This window comes from Macrotis lagotis, chromosome X (genome assembly GCF_037893015.1).
Source record: "Macrotis lagotis isolate mMagLag1 chromosome X, bilby.v1.9.chrom.fasta, whole genome shotgun sequence".
NCBI lineage: Eukaryota > Metazoa > Chordata > Mammalia > Peramelemorphia > Peramelidae > Macrotis > Macrotis lagotis.
The window spans coordinates 665663864-665681517 of NC_133666.1; the positions used below are offsets into that span (position 1 = coordinate 665663864).

At 37.4% G+C, this 17654-nt stretch overlaps 1 protein-coding gene across 2 annotated transcripts in view; it reads right to left on the minus strand.

Annotated features, from left to right (window-relative positions):
* The window catches only part of TMEM132B (transmembrane protein 132B), a 676739-nt gene that overhangs the window by 115238 nt on the left and 543847 nt on the right, over positions 1-17654 (minus strand). Inside the window, exon 5 of one of the 2 annotated variants that reach the window (XM_074205371.1) lies at positions 11047-11190. The exons of the other annotated variant lie outside the window; for it this stretch is intronic. Within the exon in view, the coding sequence (XP_074061472.1) occupies positions 11047-11190 (144 nt within the window). The remainder of the gene's footprint in view (positions 1-11046; positions 11191-17654) is intronic. 2 annotated transcript variants of the gene reach the window in all.

Sequence of the window (17654 nt, forward strand, 5' to 3'; positions counted from 1 at the left end):
GTGTGCGATGGGCTATCTTGGGAGGTAGGGGGTTCCTGCTGTAATGGGTGTCTCCTAGCAAAGGATGGATGACTCCTCACTGGGTACATTATGGAAAAAATGCTTTTATAGGAAAGGGTTAAACTATCAGGATATTGAGGTCCCTTCCAATTCTAAAATTTTATGAAGCTGTGTGTTAGTTTGATCTTAAGTAATCCAAAAGATATTTTTAAAGGACTACCATGTACAAGGCTCTATGTAATGAGAAACGAGGTGAAAACAAGATGAAAAACAATCCTGACTCTCAAGAAGTTTAAACTACATTATTTTGGGTTTGGGAGCAAGGGCAGGATGGAATTCAACAAGTAAACAGAGAAATATGCTCATGATAATTTGAGGACAGTGGAGAACATGAATCATTGGGCATCAGAGAAGCCATTCCAAAAAAAAAAAAAAAGGTGCTCAACACTAAATACTTTTCGCTCAGGGTTGAAAAAAGCTAGAGATTTAAGAAACAGAGATGAGGAGGGAAGGCATAAGGTGCATCATCCCTTTAATATGAATAGTTAACTGGAGAAATGAAAAAAATTACATGAAGAAAAAACAGATATTTCAAATATTAAAGGATATAATTATTGACACTGCAATAATGAATGGATATTTTGAGGTCCGAAAGGAGCAGGAAAAGAACTTTGTTTTTAATTTTAAAAAAACTGCTAATATGTGTTATGAAAACCCAGTGTTCAGTCATAATTTGAAGAATTATGATATAAATGTAAACAGACAAATCACCTCGTGAAAGATGTAGAATGTGAACTTCTGTGAAAATGGTTTGAAATTTGAAAGAGCTAAACAACTTTGGTAATGCAAAACTAGAGAACTATAAAGGGGTAGCTTGGGGTATAGTGTGTCAGTCCTAGAGTCAGGAGGACCTAAGTACAAATCTGTTTCCAAACACTCATCAGCTATGTGACCCTGAGCAAGGCACTTAACACTTTTTAACCTCAATTTCCTCATTTGTAAAATGAGCTAGAAAAGGATATGGTAAATCCTTCCAGTATCTGTCAAGAAAACTCCAAAGGGTCTTGAAGCTGGATACAACTGAAATGACTGAGCAACAACAAGGAGAAATACAAACCAAAGGATGATATTGAAAACTTTACAAAGTTCATTTGTACGTGCCTTTTTTGCGGAGAAAAAGGAAAAAATAAAAAAAAATGAAAAAAATCATATTATATGCAGGAGCCTGCTCTAGTGACAAATGGAAACGCACAAGGAAGTTTGCAGCTACTTTGCATCCTGATGAGCTGGCTAGATCTATTTTCCAAGTTTGAAAAGTTTGGCTTACTCTGTGTTGATATGAGCTCTCTTCTGTTTAGAAAATGCACCATCAGGGGGCAGCTAGGTGGCGCAGTGGATAGAGCACCAGCCCTGGAGTCAGGAGTACCTGAGTTCAAATCCAGCCTCAGACACTTAATAATTACCTATCTGTGTGGCCTTGGGCAAGCAACTTTACCCCATTGCCTTGCAAAAACTAAAAAAAAAAAAAAAAAATGCACCATCTGAGTAAGGTGTCTGGTCTGCATAGACAAAGAGAGCCCAGAAAGTATCCAAAAAGTGGATTGCCAAAGTGGTAAAGGAAGACCTTGTAGAGAACGTGTTGAAGAATCACTTGAGAACTGGTTGGAGAACAAGAGGATTTTGAGCCTAGGGATTTGAAGATTGGGGAGCACAAAGTGGGGTTTGATTACTACCTTCTACAATTCTAATGAGCTTCACAGTTCTCTGACTTAAAAAGAACTGCTGTTCACATTACCAGCTAACACTTCTCAAATAACTTTCAAAGGTGATTTTAAGTTGAAGAGAGGGATAGAAAGGTGAAGGAAATTTGCCTAGCTTAAGAGCAATGAGGACCAACTGGCACTCAGCGAGCAGAGAAGCAACTTCTTATGGTGTCAGTAATCTCAAAAGGTGATATCAAAGCCTGAAGTCCAGAGTTGTATTGTCTCAAGTAAACAGATTTTTCTTCCTCATGTACCTCCCTGATAGGTTCCTTTGAGTATGTGCCCATTCTTCACCACATCTGCTGAGTGTGTTTGAGGAAGAATGTAATCTAGCCCTGTGTGTTGATGGATATAGTCTATTTTTATGCACTTGTTCTAATATATGAGTTTCTATGGTTTATTATTATTCCTTTTAACTAAATGCCAAGTAAAAATGGTTATGTTTAAAATCTGAAGCTGTATTATTGTGAGGTTGGGTGTATAAAAATAACACAGTGAGTGGGTATGTTAAATTTTAAGGGGCTGGCTGTGAAAATGGATGGGAACTCAAGAGTTAGAGCAGTGACTATGTAGAGTTTATTTCCCCTCAACTGAGTTATTCCTAAGACCCTGGGAGAACTGCAGTGTAAGCAACCAGTTCTGGTCTTTCTCTAGGCCTTCCAAGGTAAAGGTAAATTGGAAGGTGTCAGTCCATAGAGTAAGAAGATGTCATCTATCTCATAGTCCCATAGGAGGAACTATATTGTGAAGACAGGGGTCCATATCAAGGAATACCCTATACACATTGCTATGATTGGCATTACAAATATATTCCAGGCATAGTCAAAAGCATAAAGGTGGAAATGAAATAATAGCTTCCAGAAACAGAATGAGGATTTGAGGATGCCCATGTTCCATAATATTTCTACTTTAAAACTAAGTTTAACACATTATTGATCACACATCTCCTCTCTCCAAGTAATAATGTCCTTGGAATGTTTCATTGCCTTTCAGAATTCTGATCTTCTTTCAAAGTTCAGCTCCTCCTCCTCCCTAAAGCCTTCTTTAATACACTCCAACCCCACTTGTCACTTTTCTCTCCCTCTTCAATTATTCTAAGAGGACTTTATCTGATTTTTCCTTTTCCCCCTTCACTATCTTCCATATGACATATTTTTCTGTATACTTCTTACCCAAAGAGGGAGGCAAATTTCTTGAAGATAGAGATTGGCATTTTTTTTATTTTGTATTTACAGTGCCTAGGCACAGTGCCTTGTTAGTATTAAGTAGACATTATAAAATATTTGTTGGTTTGAATAGTAGAAATTCAATAAATGCATCATCTAACTCTCCATACAACTCCATGATGGTATTATTAAAGTCAATAATGAAGGGACTGGGGAAAATAGACACATTAACTCTGGTGGTGTACCTGTGAAGAAGTACAACTATTATGGAAAACAATTTGGAATTACTACAAAAATAGGGAATAAAAATTGACCCAGAAAGGAATAAGGAATAACTTTAAAATGTGGTAATGTAATGAAATATTAAAGCATCCATAGTAATTAAGACTATGAAGAATTCAAACTAAAATGAGAAGGCTTAGCCAAACTGATTCAGGGTAGAGAAAATAAAACCAACACAATGACTACAACTATAGAAATAAAAAGAATGAATTGGAATGCTATTAAACTTTAATGACAAAGCTCAGTCCCAGAGAAGAGATGAAAAATGCAACCAGAGAGATTCGGGGCTCTGGGTAAGGAAGACATGCTACATGCATTGTGTTAAACTGATCCCTTTTTTGTTTGTCTATTTGTTTTCATTTTTTTTTATACTTGAGAGAGGAAGGGAAAATAAATACTTCAAAAAGTTTGTGATAAAGGAAACACAGGTCAAAGCAACAAGTAAGCACTGACCATGCCCAAATCTTGTCACTCAAGGAAGAGTCAGAAAGAGATTTCATAATTTCCAATAAAGCTCAGTTTGGTATAAAAGTCCTACATGACCTGCCTCCTTCTACCTCACCTTATACCTGTGATCCAAGGATTGATAGATAGATTGTATCCCCCATCCCTGGAATGTGCTCCCTTCACCATCTCTTGAATTTCCTAGCTTTCCTGAAGGATTTTGATTCAATAGCCACTGCATCCAAAAGACCTTCCCTATTACTTAATGCACTCCTCCTCCCCATCATGACTTTACATTTACTAAATAGATACTATTTTTGCTAAATAGATAAATTTACTAAATTTACTAAATAGATACATTTATCCTATAAATAATATATATTTACATCTATATACCATATAGATAGATAGATATTTCTATACTTTATATATTTTTGTAATCACAAGAACAGAGATTCAGAAGCAGAGGAAGATGCCATCTGAGTCCCCTTTGGATGTAGATATCTGCTAACGTTGAGGTATCTCCTTCCCCTCAGTAGAATGTAAAATCTTTGAGAAAAGGAACTATTTCATTTTTGTCTTTGAATACCCAGTTCTTACCATGGCATGTTGTATATGATCATAGTATACACTTAACAGATGTTTAAGTTGAATTGGGTCGATAATCCACGGATAAGGACTAGCATGTCCATCAGGAAACGGCATCATCATAACATATATATTGAGTCTACTATGTGTTAGCCATTGTTCTAAGTGCTTTAAAATTATTATCTCATTTGATCTTCATAGTAAGCCTGGGAGGAAGGGTCTGCTATTATCCCCATCATCCACTTCACACCCATAGGCCATTTTTTTTAAGGAAAGTAACCTCAGAGCCCCACCAAAAAATCCAGAAGACTTGTTTTAATGTCCTTTTCCTGACCTTTCACTATCTCATCTTTTTTTGTCTGTAATTCCAGGAAAACCAAACTTAATTAGTGCAGAGTTAAATTGAAGATAACTTGCTATGAGATGGTTATCTAGTCTTTGTGTATTTCTTGCAAAGAGAGAGCTCAGGAGATATGCTGATGATCTGGGAACCTTGGAAAGCTGGGTAATTTATTGATAAACAACACAATTACTAAACAGTTTGGGGAGAAAATAAAATGATGGCCCTTTACATAGTCAGAACATAGTTTTAATGAGAAGGGGAAAAAATTTTGCTTGATACGCCTCCTCATGAAGATTAATGTGGGACCGTCAGCCTGGAAATTCCTTTGGAAAGTAAATTAATTACCTCTGGATCTGGATGGGTCCAATGTATACTTTTTACTTGCCCTGATAATCTAACACAGTGATGGATTTGAAAATCTGGGTTGAAATCTCTACCTTTGACAATTACGATCTGTGTGACCATGAGCAAAGACCTTCCATGGGTCACCCACAACCCATTAGGGATTTACTCCAATCTGCCATTGGAGAGGGTTGAATTAGAGGGATTCCAAAATTCCTTACGCCTTCCCCTTCCCCTACTGATCCTAGGGAATCTCTTAAGGCATATAAAATTTGATGATAATATTGATAATGGAATAAACATTCATGAAATATTGACTTTAGATTGTGCTGTGCTAAGTGTTGGGTATACGAAGAATGACAAAAGAAGCCTCTACTCTCAAGAAGCTTATAGAATAATAATAATAATAATAATAATAATAATAATAATAATAATAATTTTTATTATTATTATAACAATAAGAGCAATAATTAAACAGGAGTATATTAAGTACCTACTATGTGCTCACTGTTGGGGATACAAAGAAAGACAAAAAACTGTCCCTACTCTCAAACAGCTTAGAGAATAATAATACTAATTATAACAATAAAAATAATCATTAAACAGGAGACTATTAAGCACCTACTATGTACCAGTATTGGGGACTCAAAGAAAGACAATAGGCTGTCTATATTGTTATAATACAAATTATAACGATAACAACATTAGATAAACCAGAATATATTAAGCACCTACTTTGCACTCAGTGATAGATATAAAAAAAGATACAAGACTGTCCTTGCTTTCAAATAGCTTAGAGAATTATTACACTAATTATAGCAACAATAATAATAATAATAATAATAATAATAATAATTAAGCAGGACTATATTAAGCACCTACTATGTGCCAGTATTAAGAATACAAAGGAAAACAAAAGATAGTTCCTGCTCTCAAGCAGCTTACAGAAACTATTATTAGTAGTAGTAATAATAATAATTGAACAAGACTATATTAAGCACCTACTGACACTAAGTGCTAGGGATACAAATAAAAAAAAAGGCAATCCCTGCTCTTATATAAGCTATGATGTTGATGATGATGATGATAACTATCATATGTATGTATAAGGAGATAATACTAGAGTCCATATCCTGGAGCTGTTATGTGGATAAAATCAGGTGACATATATAAAGTGTCTCACATAGGTTTTCAAAGTGCTTTACAAGCATAATCTATCTTAAGCCTCATGAAAACCTTATGGCAGGCTTGAGTATTATCCCCATTTTGAAGATGAGACTACTGAGGTTCTGAGAATTTGAGGAATTTCTGCAGAGTAACACAGGTATTAAAGGATCTGCAGGAGGATTTGAACCGAGATTTCTCTTGACACCAAGTCTAGCACTCTATTATCCTTTGATTCTAGTCACTTCATGTCCCTGAGACTCAGATCCCTCATGTCAAAGATAATAATGTTTGTGCTGCTCACCTCAAAAAGTTGAGTAAAGTGGTGTAAGTTAAATGTGCTACATCAATAATATCATCGATGCCATGAAATGAAATGAAGGACCAATATTTTGGAATGATTTGATTCAACTCTCTCTAACTCTTTAAGATTTAAGCCACTTAAGATTTGCTTCATCAAAAATCCCCCTTGCAGCATGCCTCCAAGTTGAAGCATTGGCCCAGGTCTTAAGATCTTTTCCCTTTTATCTCTGGGAAAAAAGTACATTTTCCAAACACTAGAAAGCCTGCTGTGCCAAATCTAGGTTTTTCCTAAGGTTTATTTCTGATTAGGGCTCACATAAATATTTTCTGGTGGAAAAACTCTCACTTCAATCAAAATGGGTCCAGGTTTTAGCAACGACCTCCTTCAGGCCATCTCCCACCAAGTCTTGCAGAGTAGAAAGATGTCCAACTCCTCCCAGACCTTTCCTTTCTTTGGACCACCACCACCACCAACAACTAGAAAATCCCTAAAGAGCTTCCTAACCCACCTGCAGCCTCTGAAGACAGTATTTTTGCCAAGCCCAGAAGAGCAGGCACAGTCTCAGGATGGTGAGAATTCAGCATTTATTTTTTAAAATGAATAATAGTTGAGATCTGAGAGTTTTCTAGTCCTCTTACAGGAGGAGATTGTAAAGACACAATTGCCCCTACCCCAGATCTCTGGGGAATACCTTACAAAAGATAAAGCCAACAGATGAACTAAAGAAAAACTGGGCACATGCAGAGATATTCACTCTGTTGGTTCAAACAGCAACCTGCCAAGAACATGTAAGAGCCACCTGCTGCACTTGGATGGACTCAGAAACCCAACCATTAATTCAGAGGAACCAGAGATATACCCTAAGGTAAGTTCTTAGAGTGAATTAATATTACACAAAATTATAGGTTAGAGGGTACTTATTCAGGAGAAATAATTATTATGATAATAATAAAAGCTGACATTTACATATTGTTGTAATGTTTTTAAAAGTTTTTAACAAAAATTATATCATCTGGACCTCACAACAACTTTTGGTCAAAGCCACAGGTATCAGAGCAGTAACTATAGTAAGGCAATCAGAACTTTGCAATCAAATAAAAGATTTAGAGGGCACTGAAAGTCCTTACAATCCTCCAAGCAACATAGAAACAACAGACCTTGGCCTCTAGTTAGAAAAAGGAAATAATTTTAATTAGAAAACTATTAGAGATACTACTTCCCTTCCCAATTGGTTTAAAAAATTGAACTTAGGGTGTATTTTGGGTTACTTATCCCAAGAATGTTTTGTGTGGCCTTAGGTGATGCACTGCATGGGGTACTGGAAACCCTCATGAGTTCAAATATAGCCTCAGACATATACTAGTTCTGTAAGGCTGGGCAAGTCATTTAATCCTATTTTCCTCAGTTTCCTCTTTTATAACATAAGCTGGAAAAGGAATAGAAAAATCACTCCAGAATTTCTGCCCCCAAAACCCCAAACTCATGAAGAGTTGTACATGAGTGAAACACAAGAGACACACAGTTCAAACAGGTAATAAATTCTGTTTTAAGGTGAGGAAACTGAGGCTTAAATTGTTTGCTAGTAAGTCTCAGCAGTAGGATTTGAATAGAGATTTCTTGACTCTCAAGTACTATGACATCATGATGAAGTGGCAAGAGGCATAACTCTTGTGGCCATTTGTGTGCTACCTTTCCTGAGTCCTGAGCAGAATGTTCAGATCTTCAATTGGAGAGACTTGCAGGGTAGGATGGGATGGAATAGTGGGATAGTTTTGGAAACAGGATGTTTGGAGACAGGACCGGAAGGTGCAGCTGATCCAAGCCCCTCGTTTTACAGATGAAGGAGACTGGGACTCGGTCTTGCTCCAGACTAAACAGGTAGTAAGTGGTAGAGTCATCATTTGGACCCAGATCAGTGAGTTCTGACCACCTGGAAGGCACAGTTCTAAGTACAAGGGATATGAAAAAAGAGGCGGCAGATGGGAAAAGGGAACCTGTCCCTGCTGTCAAAGAGCTCATAGTCTATTGAAGGATGCAATATTCAAACAACTATATACAAACAGCAGTATACAGAATAAATTGGGGATAGTCTCAGAGGGGAAGACACCAGAGGTAAAAGTGACCTTAGAGATCACCATCAAATATCATGTTACATAGGAGAAAACTGAGGCAAAGAGAGGTTAAGTCACTTTGGCCAAGGGGATACAACTAGTAAAGTGTCGATGTTGACCATCGTTAAGGTATCTTTTGGCTCAAAATTTCCGAACGGTAGGACCATAAGCAACCATCATATGGGCTTGAATTCCTAGGCAATGGGATCCCTTAAACATACTAATGTGCAAATGACTATCTTGGGATCTTCCTGAAAACAAGTTTTAACTAGAGCAAAGTAAAACAGGAGTATAGGAACAGCTTGGAGACATATAAGAGAGGCCTGGATTCCACCAATTCTTTATTCTGTTATACTATATATTAACTATGATAAGAAAAAGAATATAGTAGATACAGAGCATAAAGTACTAGGTCTGAAGTCAAGAAGACCTGAGTTAAAATCCAACCTCTGACACTAGCTGTGTGATTTGGGGCAAGTCCCTTAATCTCTGTTTGCCTCAGTTTTGTCATCTGTAAAATTGGAATAACAATAGGTTGTTAGGATGAAATCCGACAATATTTGTAAAACTCTTGGCATGGTGGCTGAATGAAAAAGGGAAAAGAATAAATCATTTTTGCCTGCACTCTATAGGGTCTTGCCTAAGCATGTTTGTTCCTGTTTCCTGGCTGCTTTTATTTACTTGGGTGGTTCTCTTCTAATCTTAGGTCAATAAGCAACCCCAAGATGGAAGTGTCCAGGCTTGGAAGCAACATTGGGAAATCAAGAGTTGTGAAAACCTTTGGTTTTACAGAGTTGGAGTCAGTTGATAGTTTTACATTTGAGAACGGACACCAGCAAGAACTGAACTCAATCTGTCCATTTTGCCAACAGGATTGTAAGCCTAACAACAAGTGAGATGAAATGCAAAATGCCTAATTAGCAGTATCACAAGCTGATTTGTGTAGCCATGAGGTTTAGCTATTATCTCTAAGCAATCTCTATGAGTAGACCTAAGTTAAGGTATTGAATTCTATTTTGCATTTGCTATGGTTAATGGGAGGGTTTGATGTTTAGCATTCCTTTTGTGTAGTTACAAATTACCTATCCCATATCTGGACTATATATGGTACACTCGGTTTGCTCTCTGCCTTGGGGAGACTTTGACATGAGTCAAGTCCTAAGCAAATTCCCAAAAGTGAGGGATAAAACAAACTAATAGGTATGAGGAAGGGAAAGGCTGGTCCCTTTAATTAGAAGGAACCCCCAAGGCTGAGCCCAAACAAGCCACATGCCTAGGTATAGATCAAGGAGTAACTCCATACTCCCAAGTGCTTTATTTAGGTCTAGCTTTGATTCTTCCAGGTTATTGTCAGAAACAGGCTTTCCTTACCCCAAGGCTTACCCTCTGTTCACCATTACCCCCTCATAATCTGTTTGATTATCAGCATATTATTATAGACTCATATATTTTTGTCTCCTTATACTTGCATAGAGTCTATTTGTCAAATAAAGAAACCTGGGAAAATTAGTTCCATAATACAGCCTTTGTAATTAACTACATCAATTTGGATTTATGGCAGGTCAAAACCAGGTCCCCAAACGTAATTATGTACAAAAGAAGTCTCACAGTCCTGCCACTGGCATTAAAATGGCGGAAATATCAGTATACATTTAAATATTTGGTATATACTCTTGCTTCTTTCTTGTTTATCCATTTAAAATTTTATTTAAAATAATTCATGGAAGGAGAAATTCTGATGATGCTATGCTTGGGTATGCATCCCAGAAAAGGAATTATTTGGGAAGATGGAGTAATACAGAAGGGAGGAAAAGGAAAGGAATGAAGAGAAGAGAACAAATGGATAAAGAAGAGGAGGGAAAGGAGAAGGGAAGGGAAGAGGGAAGAAAAAGAAAGAAAAAGGAGGAAGGTTTTCCAAAGTTATATCCCAGGTTGTAAAGATATTCTAGAACAAATAGACCCCAAGTACAGAGGGAATTTCTAGAATTAAACCGGTGGTCAAGTCACAAATGAATTCCAAAAGCCAAGAATAGGAGCAGGAAGCAAATAGTATATTTTAAGCTGGAAAGGCCTTAGGAGCCCATCTATTTCAGCCATCTCATTTTATTGATAAGGAAATAGAGGTCCAGGGAAATAATGAGTTGCCCAAGCATATGGAATCATAGATACGAACTGGATGGATCTATTCAACCCAGTCCTCTAATTTATGGATGCAGAAACTGAAGAGGAGAAATATCAAGTGACTTGTCCAACATCACATGGGTTATAGATAGCAGAAGACATATCTGAACTTGTTCCCTCACCTCTGAAATGAGGGAGTGGGTCATGATGTCCTAAAACATCTACTTTGATCACTAGTTCTTTGTTCCTCTGATCTTGGCTCCAAAACCAGCTCTCTACACACTATATCCCACACTGACTCTTTTCATTTAATATATCAGCTTAGAATATGGCTTTCAGAACCCAGAAGAGATTGTCAAAACAAGTTAATACTAAGAAGAACCAAAGGGATCTCTCACACCCACCCCTGTCATCATACCTTAATGACATCTTCATCTGTTGACTTACACTCCACTGCATCTGAAACATCGACCACAGAGCCATCCTCTCCAACGGCAACCACTTTGACTGGAACTGAGACAGCCTTCCCCGTCAGAATAGCTGTATTCAACACTTCCGTGTCCTTAGTACAGTCACACACACACACACACACACACACACACACACACACACACACACACACACACATATATATATGCATACACACAGACACGTACAACACACATGCACACACATACAACAAAAAAAGGAGAAAAAGAATATAGTTTAGTAGGCATGGATGCTAAATGAGGGGCTCTTAGCCAAGGAGTTCCCTGACCTTTATCCCTGCCTTGCAATTTAAAAAAAAATTATATGTATGGAAAAGTCATTTACTTATTCCAAATAGAAAATTACCAACTATTTGCTGATAGTTTTCATTTCTAGAATTAGAAAATCAACCCCATTTCTTCTACCATCTTCCCCATGCCTCCTTACCAGCAAGGTCATTTGTTCCACTCTCAAGATCCCCTATTCAAATTCTGCCTTCTCCCCCCCAGTTCCCACCTCCTGACCCAGGCATGCTAGATATCACAAATACCAGGATAAAAGTCATTTTCAATATTTTCCAAATTGCTGGTAAAGACGTGTTTGGGAAAGTGATTTCCTGCTTTTCAAGGCTTAATTACATGGTGAGTGAAGCCTTCATTTCAATGTTGAATTAGAAAACATGATAGCACAATGAACAGTGGAATGCCAAATGCAAAACTGAAACTTTTTTTCCCATCAGCTCCTTCACAGATGCCCACCCACACAGACCACCTGGAGACATTTTGCTGGCCATTAAGCTTTATTCTGTCTCCTCCTCCACAAATCCATTCCTCTGATGATCCTGTTAACTGTGCCTTCATCTATACTTCTGTATGGATAAAGTTTGATGAATTACCCCTACTGAAGTCCATAGCTTCTGAGTTTGATAAAAACACCACCAAATACTGAGAATTGATAAAATGTTTCATGATCTGCTGCTCAAGAGTATCCCAAATAGGAGGATCTCAGTAGTTTCATAGAATCTCAGAATGAAGAAGACTTAAGAGGACATCTAAGTCAACTCCCTTCATTTTAAAGAAAGGGAAACTGAGTCCCAGTGACATTAAACAATTTGCCCAAGAATTAGAAGGGATTTTAGAGGTTATCTAATCCAACCCCTTCATTTCACAGAAAATGAAACTTTGTTTCAGGGAGCTTACAAGTGACTTGCTCAAGATCATGTAAGTAAAAAGCACCAGATGGAATTTGAACTTGTTTCTTTTTGGTTCCAAGGTCAATGTTCTTCAAACTATGCTACACTTCCTCTCTACTCCATCACTGAATAAGAATTTACTCTTGACATCCCTGACAAGCAATTAATCAATGGATAACTACCTGCATACCCCATCTTTGTCTAAAGCTCTCCTGTGTGTGTGTGTGTGTGTGTGTGTGTGTGTGTGTGTGTGTGTGTGTTTGGGGGGCCAAGGGGAAGAGAAACCCCTCCTTATGCTGTCAATCAACAAACATTATGTAAGTACTTGTTACATGCCAGGAACTAACTGAGATAAAATAAACTCTGGGGATACAAAGAAAAGCAAAAGCACAGTCCCTGCCTTAGTGGAGTTGACATTGTAACATTGTAATGCAGAAGACAGCTGTAAATTACTGGACACACACACACACACACACACACACACACACACACACAAAATATATCCAGATGAGATGGAAGGTAATTCAGAGGGAAGACCCAAGGAGTTGAGCCTAAGGTTACTACTTTGCAATTTTTACCTCCTGATCTGAGTACAAAATGATCCACCAAAGGGATTAGCATTCCAAACATGGAGTCAGACTCAACTACTTGAGTTCAAATCCAGCCTCAGAGCACTTAGTTAGTCTGGGGGACCCTGCCTCAGTTTCCTCATCTGTAAAATGAGTTGGAGAAGGAAATGGCAAATCACTCCAGTGAGTTTGCCAAGAAAAATCCCAAATGAAGTCATGAAGAGTCGGAATGACTGAAAGCAACTGAATACAAATCAGAACCAAGTCTCTTTCCCCTATTCCATATTGTCTCTTTAATGAAGGCTAAGATCTCAGTAGCTTTTTCTGGCTCCCATGTCACACTGTCGACTCATAATCCTCAAAACACCTCCAGTCCTTTTTCATACTACATGTTGTCTAGCCATACCTAAAACAGTGTAATAACTATAATTATTATTAATAACATTTATGTAAAGCTTTAAAGTTCACAAAGTGCTTTACAAATATTATCTCATATGATGCTCTCAAACCTGGGAGATAATTTCTATTATTACCCTCCTTTTACAGTTGAGGAAACTGAGTCAGACAGAAATTAAGTGACTTGATCCCAGGCTGCATCGCTAATATGAGGCAGGATTTGAACTCAGGTCTTCCTAATTCTTGAACAAGATCTCTATCCTACCTGAGCTAACCAATTCTAGCTTGTAAGAGCGAACAAGAGGACTAGATCAAAGAATAACTCAGTCATTACTTGTGGGCCTTTGGGCAAGTTGTTTCACTTCCCTGGACTCAGTTTCCTCCCCTATACAATGAAGTGAGTAGTTAAATGACTTCTGAGATCCCTTTCAGCTCCCTTTCCGTATTCCATTTTACTGTTAATAGATTTGGCCCTGCAGTCTTGCAGGTTTTCACCAAGCCTTTACCAAGAGTGCCTCAAAAGTCATAGTTCCAATCCCTACCAAGTTATATAAACCAACAAGATTTTTCATTTCTACAACACTTTGAGATTTACAACAGTCCTCACAACAACAATAAGAGTCAAAGACAGAGAATGGGACAGAATTTCTCGTCTTCCTATAATTTCCCATGTAATGGAGAACTCCCAAATGAGGCACTCACCCAGAATCATACAGCTGTAAGTCAGAGGCAAGACATGATGCCTGGCTTTGAGGTCATTTCTCTCTCTACTGTGCCACACAGAAATTGAATTTTTGCATCCATTTTCTCAGATGAAAAAATTGACACTCAGATTAAAAAATTTTTTCAAGGTTACACAACTAAGAACTATTCAATGAGGGATTCATTGAAGAAAAGCCTCTCCCCCCAAGGTCTCCAAGATAAGCCATCATTTCCATATCACCCAACTGGTTCATGGGGAAATAAACTGTACTATCTACAAAAGACTGACTTGTATGTGTGGACACGTGCAAAGGGCACATGATTTTATACGAGCCAGATGCTCTATGCCTCCAAAAACTATTTTACCCTGATTTATTGTGATCAGTTTCATTCAACACTGGCTATGATTCTGAATGGGAAAACACAATATATTCTTGGCAATCAGTTAACCTCAAGCCTTGTTACTGGTAATGAGTTCAGGGGTTTAAAGACCAGATAATGGACACCTTAGCAAAAACAGAAAAAGTGGTCATATGTAAAAATAGTGAACACTAGGGATATTTAACCTTTTTTATATCCTGGTCCTTTTTGGCAATCTGGTGAAGCATGTGAAACCCTGCACTGTTTTCAATGCATATAAAATACATAAAATTACAAAAGTAATTATTTTTAATGAAATATTTGTCAAAATATTAAAATAAGTGCACTAAATGAAGTTTAAAAACCAATGAAAATGAATGTTTTCCCTACAAATTCAATTTGTCACTTATTAAGAACTCCTAGATACCAAAATTTTGTGCACAAATTCACCTACCCCAAGTTAAGAATTTCTAATCACCAACACTTTCCTAACAAGATCACCAAACATCTTAACATCAACAGTTTCCTAACAAGTTCTATGATCTCAGGTTATGAAACCATGAACAGGGCTTCTGGCCAAGATGGTGGAGAGAAGCTAGGCACTGTCCTAAGCCCTCCTGGCTTTCCCTCATAACTAACATGAACCAAGCTTTCTAACAGAATTTGGATCCACAGAACCCAGAGAAGAACCTAGGAGAACATTGCACAACAAGGTCTGTCCAAGGGCAACTTGGATGAGCTGGGGGCAGAGAGCAAAGAGCACTCCAATGTAGTGGCTAGACATCAGCCTGGTCAGCTCTGCTGGTCTGGAATACCAGGGCCATGAACCTCAGTGTTTTCAGTGAAGTCCCCATGTTTCCAGTTGAGTCTCCTCCTCCCTATTCCTAAAGGAGAAAGTGACTCTTTCCAGAACAAACAAAGTAACTGACCCCCCCCCACATACACTCAGGATCAGGTGTGGGCACAGATCTCCACCAGTGCTGATTGAGGATTAAGTAGATTAACTATATAGCCCAAGGTCCCAACTCACATTATTCCAATATAACCCAAATCCTGCTGCTCCCCCCACCACCACCTCCAGACCTAGAGAATAGGTCACTAATCAAGGTCACAGACATTCCAGAGAAAGCATCTAGCATTCCCTACTGGCTGGCCCACTTGAAGTTTCGAAACCCAATGAGTAAGCCTCTAGGGAACTCACCATCAAAGGTCTGTGAACCAGTCTCTCCCCCAACACAAGATCCTAAGAAAATGAAGAAAGGCCAAAGAAAAGCTGGGCCATTAAATGTTACCTTGAAAACAAAGATCCTAACTCAGAGAGAACCAGAGCTTCAGAGGAGAATATGGATTGGTCTCCAGCACAGAAAAACGTCTTAGATGAGATCAAAAAGGGGTTTAAAAAACCATTGAAGACTAGGTATAATAGCAGGAAATGATTATAGTAATCTGCTGTTTGATAAACCCAAAGAGTCAAGCTATTGGAATAAAAACTCTCTCTTTAATAAAAACTGTTTGGAAAATTGGAAGTTAGTATGGAATAAACTTGGATTAGAACAACACCTCATACCCTATACCAAGATAAGATCACAATGGATACAGGATTTAGACATAATAGACAATATTATAAGCAAACTAGAAGATTAAGGGGTAGTTTACCTGTCATATCTATGGAAAGGGAAGCAGTTTATGACCAAGGAAAAGATGGAGAACATCATCAAAAACAAACTAGATAATTTTGATTGCATTAAATTAAATTAAAAAGCTTGTGCATAGACAAAATCAATGTAACCAAAACAAAAGAAATGTAGTGAATTGGGAAACAATTTTTACAGTTAGTATTTCTGACAAAGGACTCATTTCCAAAATATACAGAGAACTGAGACAAATTTTCAAAACACAGACCATTCCCCCATTGACAAATGATCAAAGGATATACAAAGGCAATTTACAGATGAGAAAATCAAAGCAATGTGAAAATTTCATGTGAAAAATTGCTCAAAATAATTGCTTATTAGAGAACTGAAAATTAAAGCATCTCTGAGGTACCACCTCATACCTCCCAGACTAAGCATTATGACAAGAAAGGACAATGATCAATGTTGGAAGGGATGTGGGACACTAATACATTGTTGGTGGAGCTGTGAACTCATTCAATTTTTCTGGAGAGTAAATTAGAATTATGTCCAAAGGGCAACAAAAATGTGCATACCCTTTGATCCAGCAATACCACTACTGGGTTTATATCCTGAAGAGATTATGGAAAAGGGTAAAAATATCACTGGTCCTGTTTGAGATGGCAATGAATTAGAAATTAAGTGAATGGCCTTCAATTGGGAAACAGCTTAACAACCTCTTAGATATGTATGTCATGGAACACTATTGTTCTATTAGAAACCAGGAGGGATAGGAATTCAGGGAAGCCTGGAGGGATTTGCATGAACTGATGTTGAGCTGGAAGAGCAAAACCAGAAAAGTACTGTATACCTTAAAAGAAACATGAGGGTGATGATCAACCTTAATGGACTTGCTCATTCCATCAGTGCAACAATCAGGGACAATTTTGGGATATCTGTGACGGAGGATACCATCTGTATCCAGAGAAATAATTATGGAGTTTGAACAAAGACCAAAGATTATCACCTTTAATTTTTAAAAAATTATCTTATTCTGTAATTTTTCTATCTCTTACATTTTATTTTTTCCTTAAGGATATGATTTCTCTTTCATGATATTAAACTTAGATCAATGTATACCATGGAAACAATGTAAAGATCAACAGACTGCCTTCTGTGGGGGATAGGGGAAGGGAAGTAAGATTAGGGGGAAAATTGTAAAACTCAAAATAAATAAAATATTTCTTTTAAAAAGGGGATAATTATCTAGCAGTGTTAATAATTATCTAGCTGTGTAGCCTTGAACAAGCCACTTAACCCCATTGCCTTGCAAAAAAAATTTAAAAAAGGAAACTTCTAAATGGGATCTATTTTATGCACCTGGATTACATTAATTGTACTATCTGGCCAATTCAATAAAATAAATGACTAAAAAATTAATTAGAAAAATCAGTAAAAGAAATGCAGGGGGAAATTAAGATCTTTACAACAAGAAAAAAAATTCTTCAAAAATTCAGTTGGACAAGTACAAAAAGAAAATAATTCTCTCAAAGCCCCAATTAGGCAAATGGAAAACTCCTTCAAAAATAGAATTGGCCAATTGGAAAAGGAGTTGCTAAAGATAAATGAAGAAAATTCTTCTCTAAAAAAAAGATTGGAATCTTTGGAAACTATTGACTTCATGAAACACCAAGAATCTGTTAAACAAAACCAAAAAAAAAGAAAT